The sequence below is a fragment of the Eucyclogobius newberryi genome, unplaced genomic scaffold (genome assembly GCF_026437365.1).
Source record: "Eucyclogobius newberryi isolate DKJ021-1_F unplaced genomic scaffold, fEucNew1.0.hap1 SCAF_15, whole genome shotgun sequence".
Taxonomy (NCBI): Eukaryota; Metazoa; Chordata; class Actinopteri; order Gobiiformes; family Gobiidae; genus Eucyclogobius; species Eucyclogobius newberryi.
In genome coordinates, this window is record NW_027315779.1 from 10,877,486 (window position 1) to 10,901,322 (window position 23,837).

A 23,837-nucleotide genomic window follows, 5' to 3' on the forward strand; every position below is an offset into this window, starting at 1 on the left:
CCCCCTGCACAGCTGCATGCTCCCTCTTCCACAGCTGGACAATGCCCTGCATCTGTTCCTCTTCGCTTATCTGCCCCGGACCATCAGCTCCCCACTTCGCCTGGACTCACCCATCCCCCCAGCACACGGTCCCCCTGCCAACCACTGACTATCACAGCAGCACAGGTGAGGACTGAGCTGAAGAGGATTAAAGTGAGGAAGGCAGCAGGACCTGATGGCATCAGCCCCAGGCTCCTTAAGTCCTGCGCAGATGAACTGTGTGGAGTTATGGAGCATGTCTTCAACATGAGCCTGAAGCTGAGGGTGGTACCACAGGTCTGGAAGACCTCCTGTCTGGTACCTGTGCCAAAAGACACCGCGCCCCAAAGACCTCAACAGCTTCAGGCCGGTGGCTCTCATGTCCCACCTGATGAAGACACTGGAGCGGCTGGTCCTGGACCACCTCCGCTCCACCGTGAGCTCAGCCATGGACCCGCTGCAGTTTGCATACCGGCCTGGCATCGGAGTGGAGGACGCCGTCATCTCCACTGTACAGGAAGAGCCAGAGTCGGCTCTACCTCCTGAGGAGACTCAGGTCTTTTGGAGTGACAGGGCCACTCCTGAAGACCTTCTATGACTCTGTGGTGGCATCAGCTCCTGTAGGTGTGGCCTGCTGGAGCAGCAGCATCACAGAGAGGGAGAGGAAGAAGCTGGACAAAGCTCCGTACTGGGCTGTGCTCTTGACTCGGTGCAGGAGGTGGGGGACCCTCGCTGTGTGAAGGAGACGTTCCACAGGTCTTTCCTTCTGCTGCTGTCAGACTTTATAACAAAACACTGAGCCCTGTGCAATACTGACTTAACCATGTGCAATACTGTTATACTCATGTGCAATTACTGTGCAATTCATGTGCAATTACTGTCGTGACACATATTCATGTGCAATTACTGTCGTGATCACATGCAATGGTATTTATTTATTTATTTTTATCTTTATTATTTTTCCCCTCCATCCCTTGTTGGGAAATGGGAGGTTTTGTCTATGGGAGTTTTTGTTTATAGGAGATCTTCTACTGAGAGTGTTTTTCAAACTTCCTATAAGTTCTTTTCCTCTTTATCTACCTCTGTATCTACCTGTGTTGCAACAATGAAATTTCCCCATGTTTGGACAATAAAGGATTATCTTATATATCGATAAAACAAATTAAACTAACTGACATTCAGAGTGTTTAAACCACATTTACACATTTGTAGAGAAACAAGCGCTGCTGTTGACCAGGGTTTATTTTGTCTTTTTATCACCAAAGTTTTGTTTTGATTTAACATCAAAGTAAAAAGATGAAGTGAATATAAATGTGATTAAAAATATATAAAATGCTTCATATTCAGTTTGTGTTGTGTTTTACATTTCAGTTTATGAAAATACATTGTTTTAAAATAAACTTTGTTAAAATACGCTTTAAAAAAAAAAAGAATTCAGTCTCAAAAATCTCGTATTAATTTCCGGTTAAAACCAGACTGAAGCAAACGAGCTGATCGTTCCCATGGTTACCATGAGCAGTTTTCTATTCCGCTCATGATTAGCTATTTAAGAAAGAAAATATACTTTTAAAAGATGATTGTCAGTTGAAAGGACATTAAGACGTAAAATAAATATGACGATGTTTGTGAAGACGATCTCAAACAAATATGACAAAATTCTTAATTTCCGGATCACAAAGTTTATATATTTAAGAGTAAATCTCCTAAAAGGCTCTGCTTTGGAAATGATAACATTATGAAATTGCAGAACATGAACTGAGCCCATTAAACACACTGTGGTTTTGATTGACGGCTTTAAAATGTACTTTTGAATCAGACAAAATAAACACACAGCAGTGGATTTCCATTTGGCGTTTTATTGAACTCATTTGAAGCTGTAGATTCCTCACAATCGTCTCAAACACTTAAACATGTTTGTGCTTCAAAGACAAAACTGCAAACGGTCAAAGCTCCAGCGGAAACAGCATAAAAACACAAGAAATAAATACAATCGTGAGATAAATGAGCTCAAACTGTCATGTACCTCAAGTCATTTAGACAATTATATCAAAACTCATCCAAAAAGAATGCTGTCCTGTTATTTTCACAAACGTTTTCTTCAAGCCATGCACTGCAAACAAAATCACACTCATTTTTCCCGTATAATTCACAAAAATATTAAAATGTGGTAACTAATTTGTATTTTTCATTTAAATATGTCTCCGCTTTAAATGTGCGTTTTATTTTTACTGAAAACAACTCGTCATCAACATCTGGTTCAAACAATTGATTTTTACTTCCGGTGTTACGCCATAAAGTGTCCCCCTGCCAAAATGTACTCACTTTCTCTGGATAATATGAATAAAATAAGAACGCAAACGTTTTCTCTAAAGTCTTGACTAGTAAATGTTTCTTTATTTGATGTAAAAACATTATTTATCACATGTCATTTTTATGACCAAAATCCCCTCTCATTTCAGTTTTAATATTCATTATTCCGTTTGACTCGTGAATCCTCTTCCGCCTTTGTTCGATCCTGACGGAGTTTAAAAATAATCAATATTCAATATTTTGTATTATTATTATTATTTAGATTATGTAACGGACGAGTCACGCGCGCATAATCACAGACGGAGTGTTCAAATGTGTTTGTGCTAACGCTAATGCTAATGCTACCCAAACATAAAAGGTAACCCCGGGTCATTCCTGAACACTTTGGAAAACACATTTCAGATTCTGTAGTTTTGTACTCAAGTTACTTTTAGCAGATGTGAACAAAAAGGAATACATTTAAGGAAAAGTCTGAAAAGTATTTTAAAAATACAAGAAAATACTACATTTTTATTCAATTTATTTTAGGTTAGCGTAACATTAGCGCAACATACTTATTTTTGCGCAGCTTTGAAAAAAACAGGGATTCACGAGTCAAACGGCAGAGAGACATTGAATAACCGTCTTTATTCTTCATGTTTCATGACTCAATTAGAGCAAAATGACTCTCTTACTATTTTATAGGTTTTTACATCAAATAAAAAGGCATAAAAGTCCCTTTTCACGATGAGTCCCAGAGAGATAATCCCTGCATCAGGTTCAGACTTTTACGTCCTGTAAATATATCACAGAGGAAACCTCCGCGTTTATAAAAGTGTTTTTATCTCAGAGCTAAAGGCTAACACACATTAGCTTAAACATAAAACATACAAATTTAGTTCATTGAATGTTTTTGTGAACAGGTTAGTTCAGTTTGTGGAGTTATTTGAACATTATTGATGACATTTACTGTATGTTAGCATTAGCTTAGCGACAAAAGCTCTTAAACACACAGACGTGAACCACTGGGATTATCACTCTTTGTCTTCATTATTCATTTCGGCTGATTCCCCTCAAGAATGAAAAGAGCAGGAAGTGGAGCTCTGCGTTTTTAAGGAAACCAGAGCCAGCCGCTGGGTTTAGTGAAAAGGGCCTGTTCTCCGACTCATTACGTTCTCCTGACCTTTGACTCTTGAGCTATTTGAGTTTCCTTCCGGTGCAACCACATGCTGCCATTGAGGACAGGATGTGAGAGGAAGGGCATCCGGCATAAAAAGCCCAAAGCAGCCGATTGTGAGGGGGATAAAGAGCAGATAAATGACTTTAACGGGGCAATATTACAGCAGTATCACTGTTGAAGAATCTGCCAAATAACAGGGATCAAATCTAATTACTAATGATTTTAAGTCTTTACAACAATCAAATGAGCAGCAATTTGGAGTTTTTGCTTTTCTGTGACAAAAGATGAGGAACAAAATACTACTTTCTGGCCTCACAATTGTATTTGAGCTTCACAAAAAGTATAATTTGTGGTAAAGTCGATAATATATCTGTGGATAAAATGAAAACTATTATACTCCAGTGAAATCGCATCATGCTCCACTGAAACTCTGGAATTTGGGCCGTTTTTGTTTCCAAACGTTTACAGGCTTCATAAAAGTAAGATCCATATGTTTGACACCAGACGTCCAGCAGAAAAGTTACACACTGCATCTTTAAAAGGAGAAAGGATTGGTTTCGGACATAGTTTGCTCCCTTTTCTGCAGAAATCTTTAAAATCGTTTGGCTTCGTCTGTTTCAAACACAAAACAATCGCTCGTCGATCTGAAATAAAATATCATTCTCAGGCAGCAAATTTTCACTGTAAACTTTAAACGCCACAAAACCACGTCCGCGAGAGTTCATTCAAGTCTCTTTAGTCCTGGTTTAGTCCTGGTTTAGTCCTGATTTAGTCCTGATTTAGTCCTGGTTCAGTCCTGGTTCAGTCCAGGTTCAGTCCCGGTTTAGTCCCGGTTTAGTCCAGGTTTAGTCCAGGTTTCATGTTCGGTTCCAGACCCGGTTTAGTCCCAGTTCCAGGCGGTTCCAGACCCGGTTTAGTCCCGGTTCCAGGCCCGGTTCCAGGCCCAGTCTAGTCCCGGTTACAGGCCCGGTTTAGTCCCGGTTACAGGCCCGGTTTAGTCCCGGTTACAGGCCCGGTTTAGTCCTAGTTCCAGGCCCGGTTCCAGTCCGGACCTTCTTTCCGCTCCCAGCGCTCGTGGGCTCAGTGCTTTCAGTTGCTGTGGCAACACGAGTAGAAGTACGGTTCCTTCTTCTGAGCCAAGTCCACGCTCGACTCGTCTGTGAAGGAAACAAAAACATAGAGTTCAGGAGAAAATACTCTTTTTTAAGTCTGAAATGAAGATTCAAGTATTCACATGAAAGCTGCTGTGTTTAGAGTGCGTTTGGAGTGCGTTTGGAGCGCGTTTGGAGCGCGTTTGGAGCGCGTTTGGAGCGCGTTTGGAGCGCGTTTGGAGCGCGTTTGGAGCGCGTTTAGAGCGCGTTTGGAGTCTGTTTAAAGTATAGAGTGTGTGGGTTCGGAGCAGGAATTTAGACTTTTAGAGTTTTGACTGACGACGTCTAGAATATTTGGAGTTTTAGTGATGAACTGATCCTTTGACATTTTGATTTAATAACAGCCCTTTGTTATAAAGTGTGTTTAGAGTCTGTTTAAAGTCTAGAGTGTGTTTAGAGTGCGTTTAGGGTCGGTTTAAAGTCTAGTGTGTTTAGGGTCGGTTTAAAGTCTAGAGTCTGTTTAGAGTGTAGAGTCTGTTTAAAGTTTAGAGTGTGTTTAGGGTCGGTTTGGAGCAGGGGTGGGCAAACTACGGCCCGCGGGCCACATACGGCCCGTTTGTCTTTATAATCCGGCCCACCAAAGATGCCAAGTCATATTAAATAAAAAACAAAAACCTTAGGCATCAATCTGCACTTGTATCCTTAATAAATATGACATGAAATGAATTAAATAATAGATTCAATAGCCTATTTTCCAAAAAAGTGATATTTTATTTGATATTTCATTTTTTTCACACCAATGATCGCGGGCCGGTCCTCCGCTACTTGCCTGTATTTGAATATGGCCCTCGGAGGAAAATAATTGGCCACCCCTGATTTAGAGTGTGTTTAGAGTTTGTTTAGAGTGTGTTTAGAGTGTGTTTAGAGTGAGTTTAGAGTGAGTTTAGAGTGAGTTTAGAGTGTGTTTAGAGTGTGTTTAGAGTGTGTTTAGAGTTTAGAGTGTATTTAGAGTCTAGAGTGTATTTAGAGTGTGTTTAGAGTGTGTTTAGAGTCTTATAAAATAAGATTTCTTTTCACCATATTAAATACAAAGAGCAGGTTCCCCCAGTGGCTGCTAATGTGAACTACACAAGGTACTAACGGTAATAATAGTGTCTTATTTTGTTATTTTACATACATTATAACTATTATAAATGTTTATTTTGTTATTTTCCATACATTATAACAATTATAAATGTGTATTATGTTATTTTACATACATTATAACTATCATAAATGTTTATTTTGTCGTCTTAACTGGGTTTTCACTGTTACATTTAGATGTTTGTTGAAATAACACATTTAAAGCAGAAAAGTGACTGAACCGAACTTTATTTTGGAGCAGATCGTTATGTTTGTTTACAGTGTTAAAATGAGAAAAGCGATTTGCATCGCCGGGGACGACTAACCGTTGCCGTCACTAAAGTTCCACGTGGAAAGACCAGAAATCGACTTTAATGTCTTTAAAATACTTTTCTGCCTCTCGATTAAAGTCCATCTGAAGCTTCATGTTTCTCACATTCTGGAGTTTGGTGCTGTAGAAGCTGTGATAGATATTTATCAGTTTTAATTCTGTTAATTGGCAGTTTGCGAAGAAATTTTGAAAAACAAAATAAGCCAGGAAGTCGAGCTGAATCCCTCTGTGATGTCATCAGTGTGCGACACAGTTTAAACCATGGTTGGACTAAATAAAGGTGTTTTATGGTGTTATTGTGTGTCAGATCAGAACTGTTGTGTCATTTATGTGGAGTTTGGCTCTTGTTTACAGTCTGGTTGCTAGGTAACAGCTGTGGAGTTACCTCTACCTGTATCATATTTGTGCTCACGTCCAACCAGAAAGTACAACTATAAACTTTACACAAACGGTCAAACTGGAGATGATAAATGTTGAGTCAAAAAACTGTGAAACGTGTATTTTAATTTAATAGTGGTTTTATTCTCAATGTGACGCTCTGGGTTAAATCAAAGTTAATTATTAACTAATTAATTTGTTACAAAAGCCAGAATAAAACTTTAAAAACGTTTTGTTTATGATGATTGAAGTCGTTTGTCCTGTAAAGTCAAAGGCCAGATTTTGGCGTCGTGGCGACAGTTAAGCCCCGCCCACAGATGACACTCACCCGTCATGAAGTGTAACGCCGCGTCGTTGTAATCTTCTGCCACTTTCTGGAACAATTCGTCTGCAGGGGGAAAAACAGGCGCTTAAACCAACAAAACACACACACGAGCCACGCCTTTAATGCCACACTCCGGAACATTCTGAGGAAACTGTACGTGGACAAACGATGGCGAAGCCGGCACCAGGAAGGTCTCCTCCACAGGAAGTCACAACGATCAGGTTCATCGTGATTAAGGAATAATAGAGGGTTTTTTGCCGGGTTGAGAACTCAAGCGACTGTTACTCAGGCCCCACCTTCCTGTTTTCTCCAAGATTCCGCCTCCCATCAAACCTCGTGCGTGAGCAGCAATAGCTCCGCCTCTACACGTGCGTTTGTTTCTTAGCTCGACGGATCGCATCGTCTCTCGTCTCGGCAGATTTCAGTCTCTTCTGAGCTCTCAGTCGTTCTCTGTGTCATGTTTGTGCTGTAACTGAAGGAACTAAACACACACCGGCATATCAACCACACATGTGTAACCATGGAAACGTGCTGCTATCCTGGGAACGAGGCTGCAGGTGTGCAGCAGCACGCAGGGAATGATTGACATGTGGGAGAACTACTCGGCTGTGCACGCCACCAGGAAATGAGACTGATTGGTCACAAAAATCCTCTATTAGTATCCTGCTTCCGAAGAGTGCACACGCTTTTTTGCTCGCTCCGCTTGCTATCGCTGCTTTCCTTATTTATTTTGCTTTTTAATCAGTTTTTGTCTTCCAAACATTTTTGCTTTAGACTTTTTCAAGTAAACCAAGGATTTTAAGAACATTTTTCCAGTTTTAAACGACAAATCTGACGTCAGCGACATGTCCGGGAGAAGAAGGGAGAAAGACTGAACGCTGTCGGAAATATCAACAAGAAATTAATGAGCTGAAAACACGGATCTTTGTTTTGGAATCTGAAAAAGTTCTTCACGATACCATTCCTGTGTCAACCGATGGTAAGAAGAGCATACTTTTTACAAGAAAAACTGCTACTTTCAACCTAAACCGCAGTGACTCTGTGTCGTTTCCAAAACTGTCTAAAAACCAGAAAGACCAGGCTGTTTCTTGGAACAAACTTGGAGCAAAGCCTAAACGATACAAAGATAACGTGAAGTCACCTAAAATACAGCTCACCAACAGATTTTTACCACTTTCAGAGATGGAATTAAATGAAAAAAGGAAAGATGACGTGGCCAAAATACAGCGAGGAGGATCTGTGCCAGGAGCCAAGGTCACGCAGATTGTTTTAGTTGGGGACGGCGCGATAAGTCACGTGACGCATGAAAAGATAAACACACATTCTTTTCCAAGCGCCACTGTTTCTGAGATAACGTCACTCCTTCCAAATATTATGGCTAAGCATGGAGGAGCTAAACAGCTGATTGTGCACGTGGGTGCAGTGGACATGCGGCGGGAACAGACTGAAGTTTTGAAAAAAGACTTCTTGAAGTTATTCGACGTGCTTGATAAAATGGAAATCAAAACATTCATAAGTGGACCTCTTCCAAACATTGACAGGAGGATAAACAAGTTTAGCCGGCTTCTTCAGCTGAACACATGGCTGTCCAAAGAGTGTACCCCTAGAGGACTACACTACATTGAGAACTTCTATCTATTCTGGAAACGAGAGGACCTGTTTAAGAGAAATGGCCCCCACCTATGCAGAGGTGGAGTGAGGGTGCTGACAGAGAACCTGCTCCACGCTCTGAGGCATTGGACTGGGCCTGGACAGGGTCCTGAGCAGATAGTTAGAGAAGAGAGGAATGAGAGAAGAATTCCTGCTCCATCAGCCAGAGACCGAGCCAATGTTTCAACATCAAAAGCACCACAACCTCAGCCTCCACCAAAGGATTCATCAGCAGCTGCTCCACCACCACCAGCAAAGGATTCAGCTCCAGCTGCTCCACATTCACCTCCACCGCCTCCAGCAAAGGAACAATCTTCAAAGGCCTTGGACCCATCTGTGACAAGCCCAACAACATCCCTGTCATCGCCCCTGCCTTCACACCAGCCCTGGGTTCCCCCTGCAACATCTACTCCCACTAAAGATTCATCATTCTCCTTCTCATCTCCACTCTCACCCATGGGCCTTCCCAGCCATTTTGAAAGTCTGATCAAATCAGGCATTAAGATGGCTCCACTCACGCCCAATATAGCAAGGGCTATGTCAATACGCATCAACTTTTCCCTGCACAAGCCGACTACACCAACAAAAGCCCCACCACCCATCCCCCCTCGCCTCTCACCTGGTCCCAAACTCTCCTTGGCTACAAAAGCCCCACCACCCATCCAACCTCGCCTTTCACCTGGTATCTCCCATAGCTAGGATGCACTGGGTCTCAGCGTTGCCGGGACTTATTGTCACATTAAAAATCAAACCAACCCGGGGCCCTATGTAAAAAGAGCCCCCCCTAGTGCTATTTCTGTAGTCACATCATCACACAGATGGAAAAACAAAATGCGAGCCAGGCCCAATCTGAGAAATGTGATTCATATTCCCTGTGAAAAGATAAAGCCCAGTCCCGCTGAAACTAATCTGAAACTTGCTGTGCTAAATGTCAGATCCTTATGTAACAAATCTCTCTTAATTAATCATTTTATTTCTTCTTATAATCTTGATTTTATGTTTTTAACTGAAACATGGCTTGACAAAAACACAGGAAATGTAGTTCTGATAGAATCTGCTCCACCCAACTTTAAGTTTGAATCTGAAACACGAGAAAACAAAAAAGGGGGTGGAGTTTGTGCTGTCTTTAGAGATGAAATAATTGGAGAAATGATGATTCGGTCAGGGCACAGAAAAGGGAGTGCCGCAGGGCCGAACGGAAATGGCGCAAGTCAAAGCTCCAGGTTCAAAAAGAGATTTACAAAGAAAAGCTGAACATGTACAACCTAATCTTATGTAGAACTAGGGAAAGATATTTTTCTGAAATAATTGGAAGCTGCAGTAACAACTCGTGTGTCCTGTTTGCCACAGTAAACAGATTAACAAACCCTCCAGCTCAGCTGCCGTTAGAACTCATTTCCACATCCAAGTGTAATGAGTTTGCATTATTCTTTAATGACAAAGTTCAGGGCATTAAAAATGCTATAAATCCCACAATGCAAAAAATTACCCTAAAACCACCAAGACACTTAGAGCTAACTCACTTTGCACCAGTAACTGACAAAACTGTCCATGAGATCATCACCAGTCTAAGTTCATCTACATGCTGCCTTGATGTGTTACCCACCAGATTTCTAAAGTATGTGCTGAACAGTTTGTTAGCACCATTCACTCACATAGTTAACATGTCGCTTCAATCTGGAACATTCCCAATGTCTTTGAAAACTGCGGTCATAAAGCCTCTCCTAAAGAAGAGCAGTCTTGATGCCGCAGTACTGAGTCATTACCGGCCCATCTCTAATCTGCCATTTTGGGGCAAAGTCCTTGAAAAGGTTGTTTACCAACAGCTCACAGATTTCCTCTTAATAAACAACTCATTTGATGTTTTTCAGTCAGGTTTTAGACCTCATCACAGCACTGAGACTGCTCTTGTCAAGGTGACAAATGACATCCGCCTGAACACTGACACGGGCAAAGCCTCAGTCTTAATTCTGTTAGATCTGAGTGCTGCTTTTGACACTGTCGATCATGGGATCCTCTTACAGAGACTAGAGGACTGGGTGGGCATCACTGGCACTGCCCTAAACTGGTTAAGGTCCTATCTGGAAGACAGGAAGTACTTTGTTGAAATTGGTAGCTGTGTCTCAGACCACATGACCCTGACCTGTGGAGTGCCCCAAGGGTCAGTCCTGGGTCCCCTTCTGTTCAACCTCTACATGCTGCCGTTAGGTCAGTTGATACGCAGTGAAAATGTGTCCTATCACAATTATGCAGACGACACTCTGATCTATGTTTCACTATCGGCAGGTGACTATGGACCAGTAGATTCACTCTGTCACTGCATCCAACAGATCAGTGTGTGGATGCAAAACAACTTTCTCCAGCTGAACTCAGACAAGACTGAAATAATCGTTTTTGGCCCACAGAAACAAAGAGAAAGTGTTAGCGGTCACCTCCAGAGTCTCGCTCTAAAACCTACAAACCAAGTTAGAAATCTGGGGGTAATAATGGACTCAGACTTGAACTTTAATAGCCACGTCAAATCAATAACATCAGCAGCTTTTTACCATCTAAAAACATTGCCAAAATCAAAAATATAGTGTCAAAACCAGATTTAGAGAGACTTATCCATGCGTTTGTCTCCAGTACATTAGACTACTGTAACGGCCTGCTCACTGGCCTCTCCAAACGAGTTGTAAAACAGCTGCAGTACATCCAGAACGCTGCTGCTCGGGTCCTGACTAGAACCAGGAAGTATGATCACATTAGTCCTGTTCTCAGGTCTCTGCACTGGCCCCCTGTGGCTCAGAGAATAGACTTTAAAGCAGTTCTGCTTGTGTACAAGTCTCTCCATGGCCTAGCACCAAAGTACATCTTGGATATGTTAGTGCCATATGAACCATCTCGGACTCTGAGGACCTCAGGGACCAGCCTCTTGCTGGTGCCCAGAGTCAGGACAAAACATGGGGAATTTGCGTTTCAGTTTTATGCAGCTAAAATCTGGAACAGTCTTCCTGAAGATGTGAGACAGGCTTCTACTCTGACAATGTTCAAATCTAAGCTAAAAACAGTTTTGTTTAGCCGCGCATATGACTGAAACAATTTTTTCTTTGCACTCTTCTCTTTTGTTTGTGATTTTATTAGTTTAGAAAATCAGTTCGATTGATAATTTTTAATTTAGTTAATTTTATTGTATTTCTGTTTCTGTAATTTCTTTGTGATTTGAATGCATTTTTCCTGCTGTGTGAAGCACTTTGAATTGCCTTGTGTATGAAATGTGCTCTACAAATAAACTTGCCTTGCCTATTATTCCTTTAAGACCAACAAATGATAATTTGTAGAAAAAAAATATGTTTTTAAAGTCAGTTTTACAGAAAACTGACAATTTTCTAACTAAATTAAGTCTTTTTTGGGTTGAATTAAAAGAAATGTGACGACTTCAGAAGTAAAATGAAGTCCTTTCTGAACAAGTTTTTCCAAAGTAAAGAGCTTTTTTATCGTGCCGTTTACGTTTAATTGCCGATTCGAGACGTTTGATTGGATAAAGCGGGTCACGTGATCACACGAGGAGAGAAAATGTAGGATTGAAATGTGTCGTTAATAATCCCGATGTTTATTCTCACAGTAATCTTCACGCTAACGTTTGAAGTCCCGGTCCTAGAGTTACAGACTCTGATAGTCCAGGTTTAGTTTCCTCTGATCCCGGGTCACTTCCTAAATGCCCGTATATGTCGTTTTGGAGACTCACCGACGTTGTTTCCCGTTTTACTCGACGTCTCGAAATGCTGCGCTCCGATCTCTGAAACACAAGGTTTACACGTTAAACAGTAGTAGTAGTAGCAGTAGCAGTAGCAGTACCTTCAGAGAAGTCCTGCGTGTCGTGGAAGTCGACCTGCCTCAGGCTTTTGTCTCCTTGGATCAGATCGTTCTTTGTTCCACAAAGATAAATCTTACAAAGCTAAAAACACAAAACAAGTCGTCTTTTTAGTTTAAGTAGATGAAAAAACATGTTCATTTATGTTCAAAAATACAAGTACTTTTAGTACTTGTATTTATCGACCTTTAGTCATAGTTTGATTCAGATAACGTCGTTACCTCTTCACAGTTTTGAAGCTCTTTTACCCAGAACTTTGCTCTTTGGAAACTGCTGCTGTCGGTTAAATCTGAAGCAGAAACACAGGATTTATAAACCGGGTCTAAACCGGGACTAAACCGGGTCTAAACCGGGTCTAAACCGGGACTAAACCGGGACTAAACCAGGTCTAAACCAGGTCTAAACCAGGTCTAAACCAGGACTAAACCAAGGCTAAACCAGGACTAAACCAGGACTAAACCAGGACTAAACCAAGGCTAAAGCAAGGCTAAACCAGGACTAAACCAAGGCTAAACCAGGACTAAACCAGGTCTAAACTAAGGCTAAACCAGGACTAAACTAAGGCTAAACCAGGACTAAACCAAGGCTAAACCAAGGCTGAACCAAGGCTAAACCAAGGCTGAACCAAGGCTGAACCAGGACTAAACCAAGGCTAAACCAAGGCTGAACCAGGACTAAATTAGGACTAAATTAGGACTAAACAAGGGCCTTGTTCTGACCGTAGCAGACGACAGCAGCTCGTGCGCCTCTGTAGTAGATCCGACTCATGGCTTCGTATCGCTCCGATCCCGCAGTGTCCTGGAAATTCAACAGTTCAGAGTCTTCAGAGACTTTAAAGACTAGAGCGTCTCTCTCACTCACCCAGATTCCCAGCGTGATGACCTTTTCTCCCACTTGAATGGCTTTGGCCACAAACGCAGCTCCGATCGTCTGGAAGACAAACACATTTCATGCATTTTTCACGCCATTTTAAAACACAACAGAAGAAATGCAGCGTTATACTTGTTATATGCCATTTTGAATAGTCCTGCGCTCAGGTCTCTGCACTGCCCCCTGTGGCTCAGAGAAAGGACTTCATAGCAGCTCTACTAGTGTACAAGTCTCTCCATGGCCTAGCACCAAAGTACATCTCATCATGTTAGTGCCATATGAACCATCTCGGAGTCTGAGGACCTCCTGCTGGTGCCAGAGAAAGGACTATACATGGACCGGCCTCCTGCTGGTGCCCAGAGTCGGGACTAAACATGGACCAGCCTCCTGCTGGTGCCAGAGTCAGGACTAAACATGGACCGGCCTCCTGCTGGTGCCAGAGTCAGGACTAAACATGGACCGGCCTCCTGCTGGTGCCAGAGTCAGGACTAAACATGGACCGGCCTCCTGCTGGTGCCAGAGTCAGGACTAAACATGGACCGGCCTCCTGCTGGTGCCAGAGTCAGGACTAAACATGGACCGGCCTCCTGCTGGTGCCAGAGTCAGGACTAAACATGGACCGGCCTCCTGCTGGTGCCAGAGTCAGGACTAAACATGGACCGGCCTCCTGCTGGTGCCAGAGTTATGTTTGTGTGATTCATTTCTACGTCAGGATCACGTTCTGCGCCGCATGCTCTTCAACTGTTGGTGATTTTATAAATGATTATTTAGCTTGGGTTGGTCTCATGAGTAAGAGCTCTGTCTGAGGTCTAACGGCCCAAAGACGTTTTATTGTAGAACACGTTTAGTTTGAACCGGCTTCAAGCGTTTGAATGCACCGATTTCCACCCGCTTAAAAACAAGAAAATCACAACTAGTTTGTTGTGTTTGTTTGTTTGAGGTCCAAACTTATGTGTCTGTTTGCTAACACAGCCAGAGCAACAGTAACTAGCATGCTAACAGCCTGCCAACAGCCCGCTAGCAGCCCGCCAACAGCCCGCCAACAGCACACCAACAGCAAGCCAACAGCACGCCAACAGCACGCCAACAGCACGCCAACAGCACGCCAACAGCCCGCTAACAGCCCGCCAACAGCCCTCTCACAGCTCGCCAACAGCAAACTAACAGCCCGCTCACAGCCTGCTAACAGCCAGCTAACTGCACGCTAACTGCACGCTAACAGCATGCCAACAGCCCGCTAACAGCCCGCCAACAGCCCGCCAACAGCCCGCCAACAGCCCGCCAACAGCCCTCTAACAGCATGCCAACAGCCCGCTAACAGCCCGCTGAAAGTCCGCTAACAGCGCGCCAACAGTCCGCTAACAGCAAGCTAACAGCACGCTAACAGCACGCCAACAGCAACAGAAAGCTAACACCAGGCTAACAGCACACTAACAGCAAGCTAAGTCGCAGTTTATGAAGACATTTAGAAAAATAAGAGGAAGTAGAGCTGAATCCCTCTGTGATGTCATCAGTGTGTGACACATCATCATTGGACTAAAAAAAGGTGTTTTATGGTATTATTGTGGGTCAGATCAGAACTGTTGTGTCATTTATGTGGAGTTTGGGCTCTTGTTTAGAGTCTGGTTGCTAGGTAACAGCTGTGGAATGACCTCTACCTACGTCAAACCAGGAAGTACAATTATAAACTTATACTAGGGACAAACGGGCTGAATGTTCAGTCAAATCTGAAATATAATCGTGTTCAGTGTGTTTTAGTAACATGTCTGTCTGACCTGATGCTGACAGCACACCGTGGTCTCATTTTGACCCCAAGAGCTGCTTTCTCTGGACTGGAGAAAAACGGATTTGACTTTATTGCACCAAAAAGAATGCAGTAGAAACGGCCAAAAGAAGCGTCCGAGTAGCTTCTTCAGTTCTTTCCTTACACGGTTGCTAGCATGTACGCTAAATTCAGTGCTAACATTAATTATCCCCGCAAAACCCTTCTACTTACGGTAATGGTTTTCACAGAGTTTCAGACGCCAAAACTGCCCTGGTCTGTCAGAGTTTGTGACGTGTGGAGGCTAACGCTAACTTTTGCACACAGAACACCTTGGAGCTAACGTTTGGAGCCGCGCCGGCCGCTAGCATGAAGGCGTCCAAACACGGGATGGGTTTATGAACAAATGAACCGTAGCAGACTTTACGTTTTGGTAGGGTCCAACCAGGAAGCGGTTGTGCACGTATCGCTCCACGAGGCTGGTCTTCCCCACGCTCTCCTTCCCCAGCATCACCACTTTGGCGTCCACGCGCATCGCACACATGTCCACAAGGGGGCGGGGCGGCGTGGGGGTCCGACCGCTCCGCCGCTCGCCAACGAACCGGCCCGCGAACGCAACAAGGGCGGAGTCAGGACTTGAGGCTGGAAGAGGAAACGGATGATCAGATCAGTCCAACAGAGACGGGACTAAACCAGGACTAAACCTGGGAGTAAACAAGAGACTAAAGCTGGACTAAAGCTGGACTAAAGCTGGACTAAAGCTGGACTAAAGCTGGACTAAAGCTGGACTAAAGCTGGACTAAACCAAGACACTAAAGCTGGACTAAAGCTGGGCTAAACCAGGACAAGAACAGGACCAAACCAAGTCTACATTAGGACTTAACTAGGTTCCAACTAAGACCAAACGACTAGTCAACCTATCATTTTAATTGGACATTGAGACTTTTGTAATACATTTAAACCACATTCAGGTTGCCGTGGTGATTGAAGGCTTCGAGATGGAGAATAGGCCCTTTTGACTAAACAGAGCGGCTGGTTCCAATTGCCTTAAAAACACGGAGCTCCACTTCCTGCTCCAATCATTCTTAAGGGGAATTAGCCGAGACTAAAATAAATCCATCATTAATGAACAAAGTGAGTTCCAGAGTGATAATGACAGTCACATGTTCAGAGCTTTACGTCCCGTGTAAACTCTTCTTAATTTATCAAGTTTGCGTGAAAAACTGATCCAAAATGTTACTAAAATAGCTTTAAAAAGTAACTAGCCTGAGTACTTTAGAACGTGTGTGTTTTTTACCATAACTGGAGGTGGATTCCATGGAAATAGAAAGTAAAACCATGCTTCAGAACACTGTGGAATATTATAACCAAAAAGAACAACACTTCTTGCTCCTCCGGGCCAAGTACGCGTCAGGTTTGTGGAGACGCAAGCCCTGAGTGAGTACAATAAAATCTACAATAAAAGCATATTTCCCCCTTTTTTGGTAGTTTATTTTGTTGCTAAAAGTTGAGTACAAGGTTTAAAGTAACATGTTGGCAGCAGCGCTTGAAGTCGAGTACATTTCAGCCCTGTAACTGTACTTTTACTCGAGTATAAATCTGCTGTACTCTTTCTGTGCCTTTTTTTTGTGTTTTTTTTGCAGGTGAAGATTAGTTTTGTTTTAGCTTTTGTGTTTGTCTGTGTGTGAATTTGCCTGAGAGGGTTTAGGCCCCTGGTCTCGGACCCACAGGGGCCCACAAACGGGCCCACAATGAGGATTTAAACAGAATGTGGCCCTCACACCACTGAACAGTTCCACAGATCGTTATTACACACTTTGCAGTATTGTATATGTCCCAATAGAAATGAAAACCTTCAAACCACAATATTATTCAGCTGTTCGAAAATGTCAGGACAAAACCACGCAGTGTTAAAGTCCCTCAATCTTTAAGAAAACATCATGTTCTCACCTGGTTCTAGCCGCTTCTTCCACAATCTCTTCCCCTCACCAGCTGTTGTTTTTTCCGGACAAAGAACTGCCGAGTCAAGCGGGACAAAACCGGCTTCAACGCTTCTCCATTTCGTGTTTTTTTTTAACGGTTTGAAGTCGGTGTTTTTGTGGTGTTTTGTCGGTAGAAGGTGGTGACTGGGCGAAGAGACGTTGTTGTTCTGCCGCTGCCGCTGTTGCGAAATGAGCCCGCGGCGGCGCAAAACTCGCGGCGAACGCAATAAAAAATACACGACACGGAGACAAAATCAACGGCAACGGGTTTGTTAACGACGTGGGGATTTTTAAAACGCGACGGGGGAAGAAAACGAGATGATTTTCAGTTCCCCGCGGAGCTTTGTTTGCCCGGGCGGAACTAAACAAATCTGTGGAATGTTGTTTCCGTGGGGAGGACCGCAAGTGTGAGACAAACGCCGGAAGTCATTAAAATAAAAACAAAAATAACGATCAAATCTGCTCTCGTTTTTCTTTTGAATGTGTTTTTTAGTGTTCAGTTTAGTGATTTATGAATGATAAACATCGCGTAATATTCACGGGTTTCCGATTTCTGCTTCATTTGGAGGACTTTCCGGAGCTTTACATTGTTATCCACTGTGACCAAAGTCCTAATGTATTATCATTCTGAAACCCGTGGATATATTGTATTTAAATCAGTAACAAAAGTTTGGGATTAACTTTTAACCTAGTTTACGTTGTCTGTCCCCCCTGGCCATTTTCTTTCAATAAAACAATGTGACGCAACGGCTAAATCCGTCGGAAATAATGAAAAAACCACAACATCTTGATGATTGTTGACGTATAAATTTAATGAGTAAAAAATATCAGCAGAAACTCGTTTAAAGGTCGCATAAACCGGGGGAAACGCAGGGGCGCTCGCGCTGCCCCTCGACGACTCCGATTGGTCGAAGCGGCGACATACCGCGCTCCGATTGGCCGACGCGTCCCACCCAGCGCAAGGTACCCGACGGGGCGACGCGAGAACTTCAGTTTCACCTCCGGACAACAAACATGGCCGAGGCGGAGACGAGCGAGACAACTTCTACCGCGGGCGGGATCCTGCAGGAAGTCTTCACGTCCCCGCTCAACCTGACGCTGCTCAGCTTGTGCCTGTATTTGGTGTACAAGATCCTGCGCGGGGACAAACAGCCGGACCTCGGGGACGTGGACAAGCCGCTGCCGAAGCTGAAAAAGCGCGACTTCACGCGGGGGGACTTGAAACCGTACGACGGGCTGCAGGACGAGCGGATACTCATGGCGGTGAACGGGAAAGTATTCGACGTGACGAGGGGCAAGAAGTTTTATGGGCCAGGTAAACTTCACGCCACGCACCTGGGGACGAAAGAAACGCGCGTGGCTCTGGCGTCGTAACGTGTGCGCACTTTGCTGCACCGTCACGCGCGTAAAAGTGGGCAAAAACCCGACCGAAGTGGGCTAAATAGTCGTAAACGTGCACTTCCGCTGACTAATGCTTGTGTCCGGTTTAAAGTCGTTGACGTTTCGTTCATTTGGAGAGTTTAAAGTCCATTGTTTGTCTTTCGCAGCTCGCCACGCCCCCTGGAGGCGGGCCGAGGTCGTGTTTCACAACAAGCCTTGAAGTCTAATGATCGGCCCTGAAACTTGAGCAGTATCTTGTGCTAAAACAGACTCTGCTGCTCTGTCATGTCTTTAAACCCAGGCTCTGCGAGCGTGTCACGCCAAAGGGAAGAGTTTAAAAATGTATAATGGACGTAGGCAAAGCAGATGCAGCGTGAAAATGCAACAAAAACACAATTGATACAAAAATAATACATTAGCAACGATAATAAAACAATATTATTGCTTCATGATCACGATCACTGTGATTTCAGCCAGTTTACGGCGTCGAAGGAGTTGATTTTGAGTCGGATCCGAGGGTTGTTCTTGCTGCTCGCCTGAGCGTAAACTAGTCTCACCAGAGCAGCTGTGACACGCGGAGCAAAGACACGACCGACCTCTCCAAAACCCCTTTAAAACACGCCAATCTACACCAAACCACCATAACTCCTTTTAAAAGACGCCCACTGCCACCAAAACCCCTTTTAAAACACGCCAATCTACACCAAAACCCCTTTAAAACACACCCACGCCACCAAAACCCCTTTAAAACACACCCACGCCACCAAAACCCCTTTAAAACACGCCCACATCTACCATAACTCCTTTAAAACACACCCACCACCACCAAAACCCCTTTAAAACATGCCCACCTCCACCAAAGCCCCTTTAAAACACGCCCTCCACCAAACCCGCATCATACAGTTGTGAAGCAGAAAGCGTCATGTTATAAATGCTAACACCATGTTGTCTTTGTGACTGGCAGAGGGTCCGTACGGCGTGTTCGCGGGCAGAGACGCGTCCCGGGGCCTCGCCACCTTCTGTTTGGGGAAAGAGGCGCTGAAAGAGGAGCATGACGACCTCTCGGACCTCAACAACATGCAACTGGAAAGTCTGTCCGAGTGGGAGCAGCAGTTCACCTGTGAGCGCTAGACCACCACGACAACACACCACATGAGACCCCCAGCAACAGACCACATGAGACCCCCAGCAACAGACCACACCAGACCCCCAGCAACAGACCACACCAGACCCCCACGACAACAGACCACACCAGACCCCCACGACAACAGACCACACCAGACCCCTACGACCACAGACCACACCAGACCCCCAGCAACAGACCACACCAGACCCCCACGACAACAGACCACACCAGACCCCCACGACAACAGACCACACCAGACCCCACGACCACAGACCACACCAGACCCCCAGCAACAGACCACACCAGACCCCCACGACAACAGACCACACCAGACCCCCACGACAACAGACCACACCAGACCCCACGACCACAGACCACACCAGACCCCCAGCAACAGACCACACCAGACCCCCACGACAACAGACCACACCAGACCCCCACGACAACAGACCACACCAGACCCCCACGACAACAGACCACACCAGACCCCCACAACAACAGACTACACAAGACCCCCACAACAACAGACCCCCATGACAACAGACCACACGAAACCACGACACTATCATTATTATTTATATATTTGGTATAATCCCTAATTCGTCCAGCAGGGGTCCATTTGTAGAAAAAGATACCGTTGTTTCACTCTCTCTCCTCACAGTGTAACTGATTAGCGTCCCAATGCCCTGGGCGTCGACTTCTCCAGGGATTCAAAATTTGAGAGGTCGACGCCCAACTGAATCTTTTTCTACAATTATTGATATTTTTCTTCTTTTCTCTTCTGCTCGTCTTCTCTGTTCTGTGCTTGTTCTACATCAGTTTTCACTAGTCGCAGCTTCTAATATCCGCCTTGTAAATAAAATAATAAACGAACATCTTCCATTGAACACGCGTTTGTCTTTCCCAGTCAAGTACGACTACGTGGGGAAGCTGCTGAAGCCCGGAGAGGAGCCCACGGAATACACAGACGACGACGATGAGGCCAAGGACAAGAAGAGCGACTAAACACGCCTCTGCGGACCCCCGAGCGACTAAACACGCCCCTGCGGACCCCCGTATATGCAGCGTACACTTTATATAAGACTCATTCCTGTATTAACCGCATGTTTCAGAGGTACTGATGGACCAACGTGTGCATTTGTCATATTTATCCACTTTAACAACTGCTTTATGACAACCAACTGCTTTTTATTACGTTTGAACTTACAGCGACCGGACGTGACTTTATATTAGGGCTGTGACTATTCGGGTCACAGCGTAGTCCTGGCAACCAAACAAATAAGAGTCGTGACAATTTTAGAAGCAAAATGTATTTATTTTTGATCACTCTAAAGCCCAAAAAAATTAAAATATCAAAATAAAATACTACACGAGACCACCAGCAACAGGCCACCATGACAACAGACCACACGAGACCACCATGACAACAGACCACCATAGCAACAGACCACACGAGACCACCAGCAACAGACCACCATGACAACGGACCACACGAGACCACCATGACAACAGACCACCATGACAACAGACCACCATAGCAACAGACCACACGAGACCACCAGCAACAGACCACGCGAGACCACCATGGCGACAGACCACGCGAGACCACCATGGCGACAGACCACGCGAGACCACCATGGCGACAGACCACGCGAGACCACCATGGCGACAGACCACGCGAGACCACCATGGCGACAGACCACGCGAGACCACCATGGCGACAGACCACGCGAGACCACCATGGCGACAGACCACGCGAGACCACCATAGCGACAGACCACCATGACGACAGACCACGCGAGACCACCGGCAACAGACCACCATGGCGACAGACCACGCGAGACCACCATGGCGACAGACCACGCGAGACCACCATGGCGACAGACCACGCGAGACCACCATGGCGACAGACCACACGAGACCACCATGACAACACGAGACCACCAGCAACAGACCACCATGACAACGGACCACACGAGACCACCATGACAACAGACCACCATGACAACAGACCACCATAGCAACAGACCACGCGAGACCACCATGGCGACAGACCACGCGAGACCACCATGGCGACAGACCACGCGAGACCACCATGGCGACAGACCACGCGAGACCACCATGGCGACAGACCACGCGAGACCACCTTGGCGACAGACCACGCGAGACCACCATGGCGACAGACCACGCGAGACCACCATGGCGACAGACCACGCGAGACCACCATGGCGACAGACCACGCGAGACCACCATAGCGACAGACCACCGGCAACAGACCACCATGACGACAGACCACGCGAGACCACCGGCAACAGACCACCATGACGACAGACCACGCGAGACCACCGGCAACAGACCACCATGGCGACAGACCACGCGAGACCACCATGGCGACAGACCACGCGAGACCACCATGGCGACAGACCACGCGAGACCACCATGGCGACAGACCACGCGAGACCACCATGGCGACAGACCACGCGAGACCACCATGGCGACAGACCACGCGAGACCACCATGGCGACAGACCACGCGAGACCACCATGGCGACAGACCACGCGAGACCACCATGGCGACAGACCACGCGAGACCACCATAGCGACAGACCACCATGACGACAGACCACACGAGACCACCGGCAACAGACCACCATGACGACAGACCACACGAGACCACCGGCAACAGACCACCATGACGACAGACCACACGAGACCACCGGCAACAGACCACCATGACGACAGACCACACGAGACCACCGGCAACAGACCACCATGACGACAGACCACACGAGACCACCGGCAACAGATCACAGGAGACCACCATGACAACAGATCACCATGACAACAGATCACCATGACAACAGACCACAGGAGACCAGCAGCAACAGACCACCATGACAACAGACCACAGGAGACCAGCAGCAACAGACCACCATGACAACAGACCACCGGCAACAGACCACCATGACAACAGACCACAGGAGACCACCATGACAACAGACCACAGGAGACCACCATGACAACAGACCACAGGAGACCACTGGCAACAGATCACCATGACAACAGACCACAGGAGACCACCAGCAACAGATCACCATGACAGGAGACCACCAGCAACAGACCACACGAGACCCCCACGACAACAGACCACGATGACAAAAAGTGAAGAGTTGTGCGTTTGATTTGCCCGGAGCGTGGCATTTCCCCCGTCAGTATTCATCCTCCTGCGCTGATGCTCTGCGTAAACCGCAGCTGGTGCGTCGGAACGTAAAGGCCGTCGTAAAGGTTAAAGGTGAACTGCGGGACTCTCCGTTTGGACGTGATCACTTTTCAGATCGTCGATACGGAATCAAACGACGCGCGTTGAATGTATTTGAGTTGTAAATTTCTTAAATTTAAGCGTTTGTGTGTTTAATGCCGCACTGTGGAACATTTCATTCCGACCTCTGCGTTATTGACGCTCTTCTGTTCAGAAGCAGTAAAGTAATAAACCCGCTTCACACTGCAGATGCCTTAACTTCTGAATCCTGTCATTTTGCTTTAGCCTTTATATTTACTGTACATTCTGTCATCGTTTACATGGAAACAGAATAAAAAGCAAATATATTTCAATAAAATTATCTAAATGAGTCTTTTGCCTTTTTTCCCCTGTCTCACCAAACTGAGTCATGATCAGAAAAACATTCGTAAAAAACTTAAATCCACTGATAATAAATTGACTGTAATTTTTTTTTGTCATTACCTGGATTATAAAGTCATACACAACACATTTTATAACAAAGACATGAAATAAAACTGGGGAAACATTCTAATTTTCATGAATATTTGACTTACAAAAAATGTATTAAAAACATTGTTTGACTTGTTGAATACTGAAATGAAACTGTCATATGCACTTGAATGTTCCCGAGTGAGGCTTTAAAATGCATCGTTTGGTAAATCGTTATTGGTAAACCACAGACCTATTTCAAATCTTCCCTTCGTCTCTAAAATCCTTGAAAAAGTAGTAGTAAAACAGCTTTGTCGCCACCTGCAGGACAATAACTTATTTGAAGTTTTCCAGTCAGGGTTCAGAGCCCACCACAGCACTGAAACTGCACTAGTTAAAGTCACAAATGATTTGTTATTAGACGCTGACGATGGACTGGTCTCAATCCTGGTTCTGTTGGACCTCAGCGCAGCGTTTGACACCATTGACCACAACATTCTACTGCAGAGGTTAGAATGTGATGTAGGTGTTGGAGGAACAGCCCTCAGCTGGTTTAAATCCTATCTATCTGATAGGTTCCAATTTGTTAATGTAAACAAGAGCTCCTCACCATGCTCTAAAGTAATTTACGGTGTGCCACAGGGTTCGGTACTCGGTCCAATTCTGTTTACTCTTTATATGCTGCCATTAGGCAACATTATCAGAAAGCATGACATTAACTTCCACTGCTATGCAGACGACACTCAGCTGTATTTATCAATGAAACCTGATC

At 45.1% G+C, this 23,837-nt stretch overlaps 2 protein-coding genes across 2 annotated transcripts; one reads left to right on the forward strand and one right to left on the reverse strand.

Annotated features, from left to right (window-relative positions):
• Positions 1-1,874: 1,874 nt before the first annotated feature.
• Positions 1,875-17,029, reverse strand: rab24 (RAB24, member RAS oncogene family). The gene is made up of 9 exons (XM_072446015.1): positions 16,820-17,029; positions 15,297-15,511; positions 13,099-13,167; positions 12,957-13,035; positions 12,459-12,526; positions 12,222-12,321; positions 12,112-12,162; positions 6,738-6,797; positions 1,875-4,644 (listed from the first exon to the last, which is right to left on the reverse strand). Exons 2-9 carry the CDS (start codon positions 15,411-15,413, stop codon positions 4,577-4,579), a joined length of 612 nt encoding a protein of 203 aa, XP_072302116.1. The 5' UTR covers positions 15,414-15,511; positions 16,820-17,029; the 3' UTR covers positions 1,875-4,576.
• Positions 17,030-17,861: 832 nt separating this feature from the next.
• On the forward strand, positions 17,862-22,973 carry pgrmc1 (progesterone receptor membrane component 1). The gene is made up of 3 exons (XM_072446017.1): positions 17,862-18,166; positions 19,196-19,351; positions 20,265-22,973. The coding sequence occupies exons 1-3, from the start codon at positions 17,866-17,868 to the stop codon at positions 20,360-20,362; spliced, it is 555 nt and encodes a 184-aa protein (XP_072302118.1). The 5' UTR covers positions 17,862-17,865; the 3' UTR covers positions 20,363-22,973.
• Positions 22,974-23,837: the final 864 nt, after the last annotated feature.

What these genes read in the sequence shown, in the direction of transcription:
- pgrmc1 (XM_072446017.1), top strand. Translation starts at nt 17,866, where the DNA reads ATGGCCGAGGCGGAGACGAGCGAGACAACTTCTACCGCGGGCGGGATC. An exon ending in CAAGAAGTTTTATGGGCCAG is followed by an intron (nt 18,167 to 19,195) that starts GTAAACTTCACG and finishes TGTGACTGGCAG; the next exon opens with AGGGTCCGTACGGCGTGTTC. An exon ending in GTGGGAGCAGCAGTTCACCT is followed by an intron (nt 19,352 to 20,264) that starts GTGAGCGCTAGA and finishes TGTCTTTCCCAG; the next exon opens with TCAAGTACGACTACGTGGGG.
- rab24 (XM_072446015.1), bottom strand. Translation starts at nt 15,413, where the DNA reads ATGTGTGCGATGCGCGTGGACGCCAAAGTGGTGATGCTGGGGAAGGAG. An exon ending in AGCTGCTGTCGTCTGCTACG is followed by an intron (nt 12,527 to 12,956) that starts GTCAGAACAAGG and finishes TTTCTGCTTCAG; the next exon opens with ATTTAACCGACAGCAGCAGT. An exon ending in GGCGTTACACTTCATGACGG is followed by an intron (nt 4,645 to 6,737) that starts GTGAGTGTCATC and finishes TTTCCTTCACAG; the next exon opens with ACGAGTCGAGCGTGGACTTG.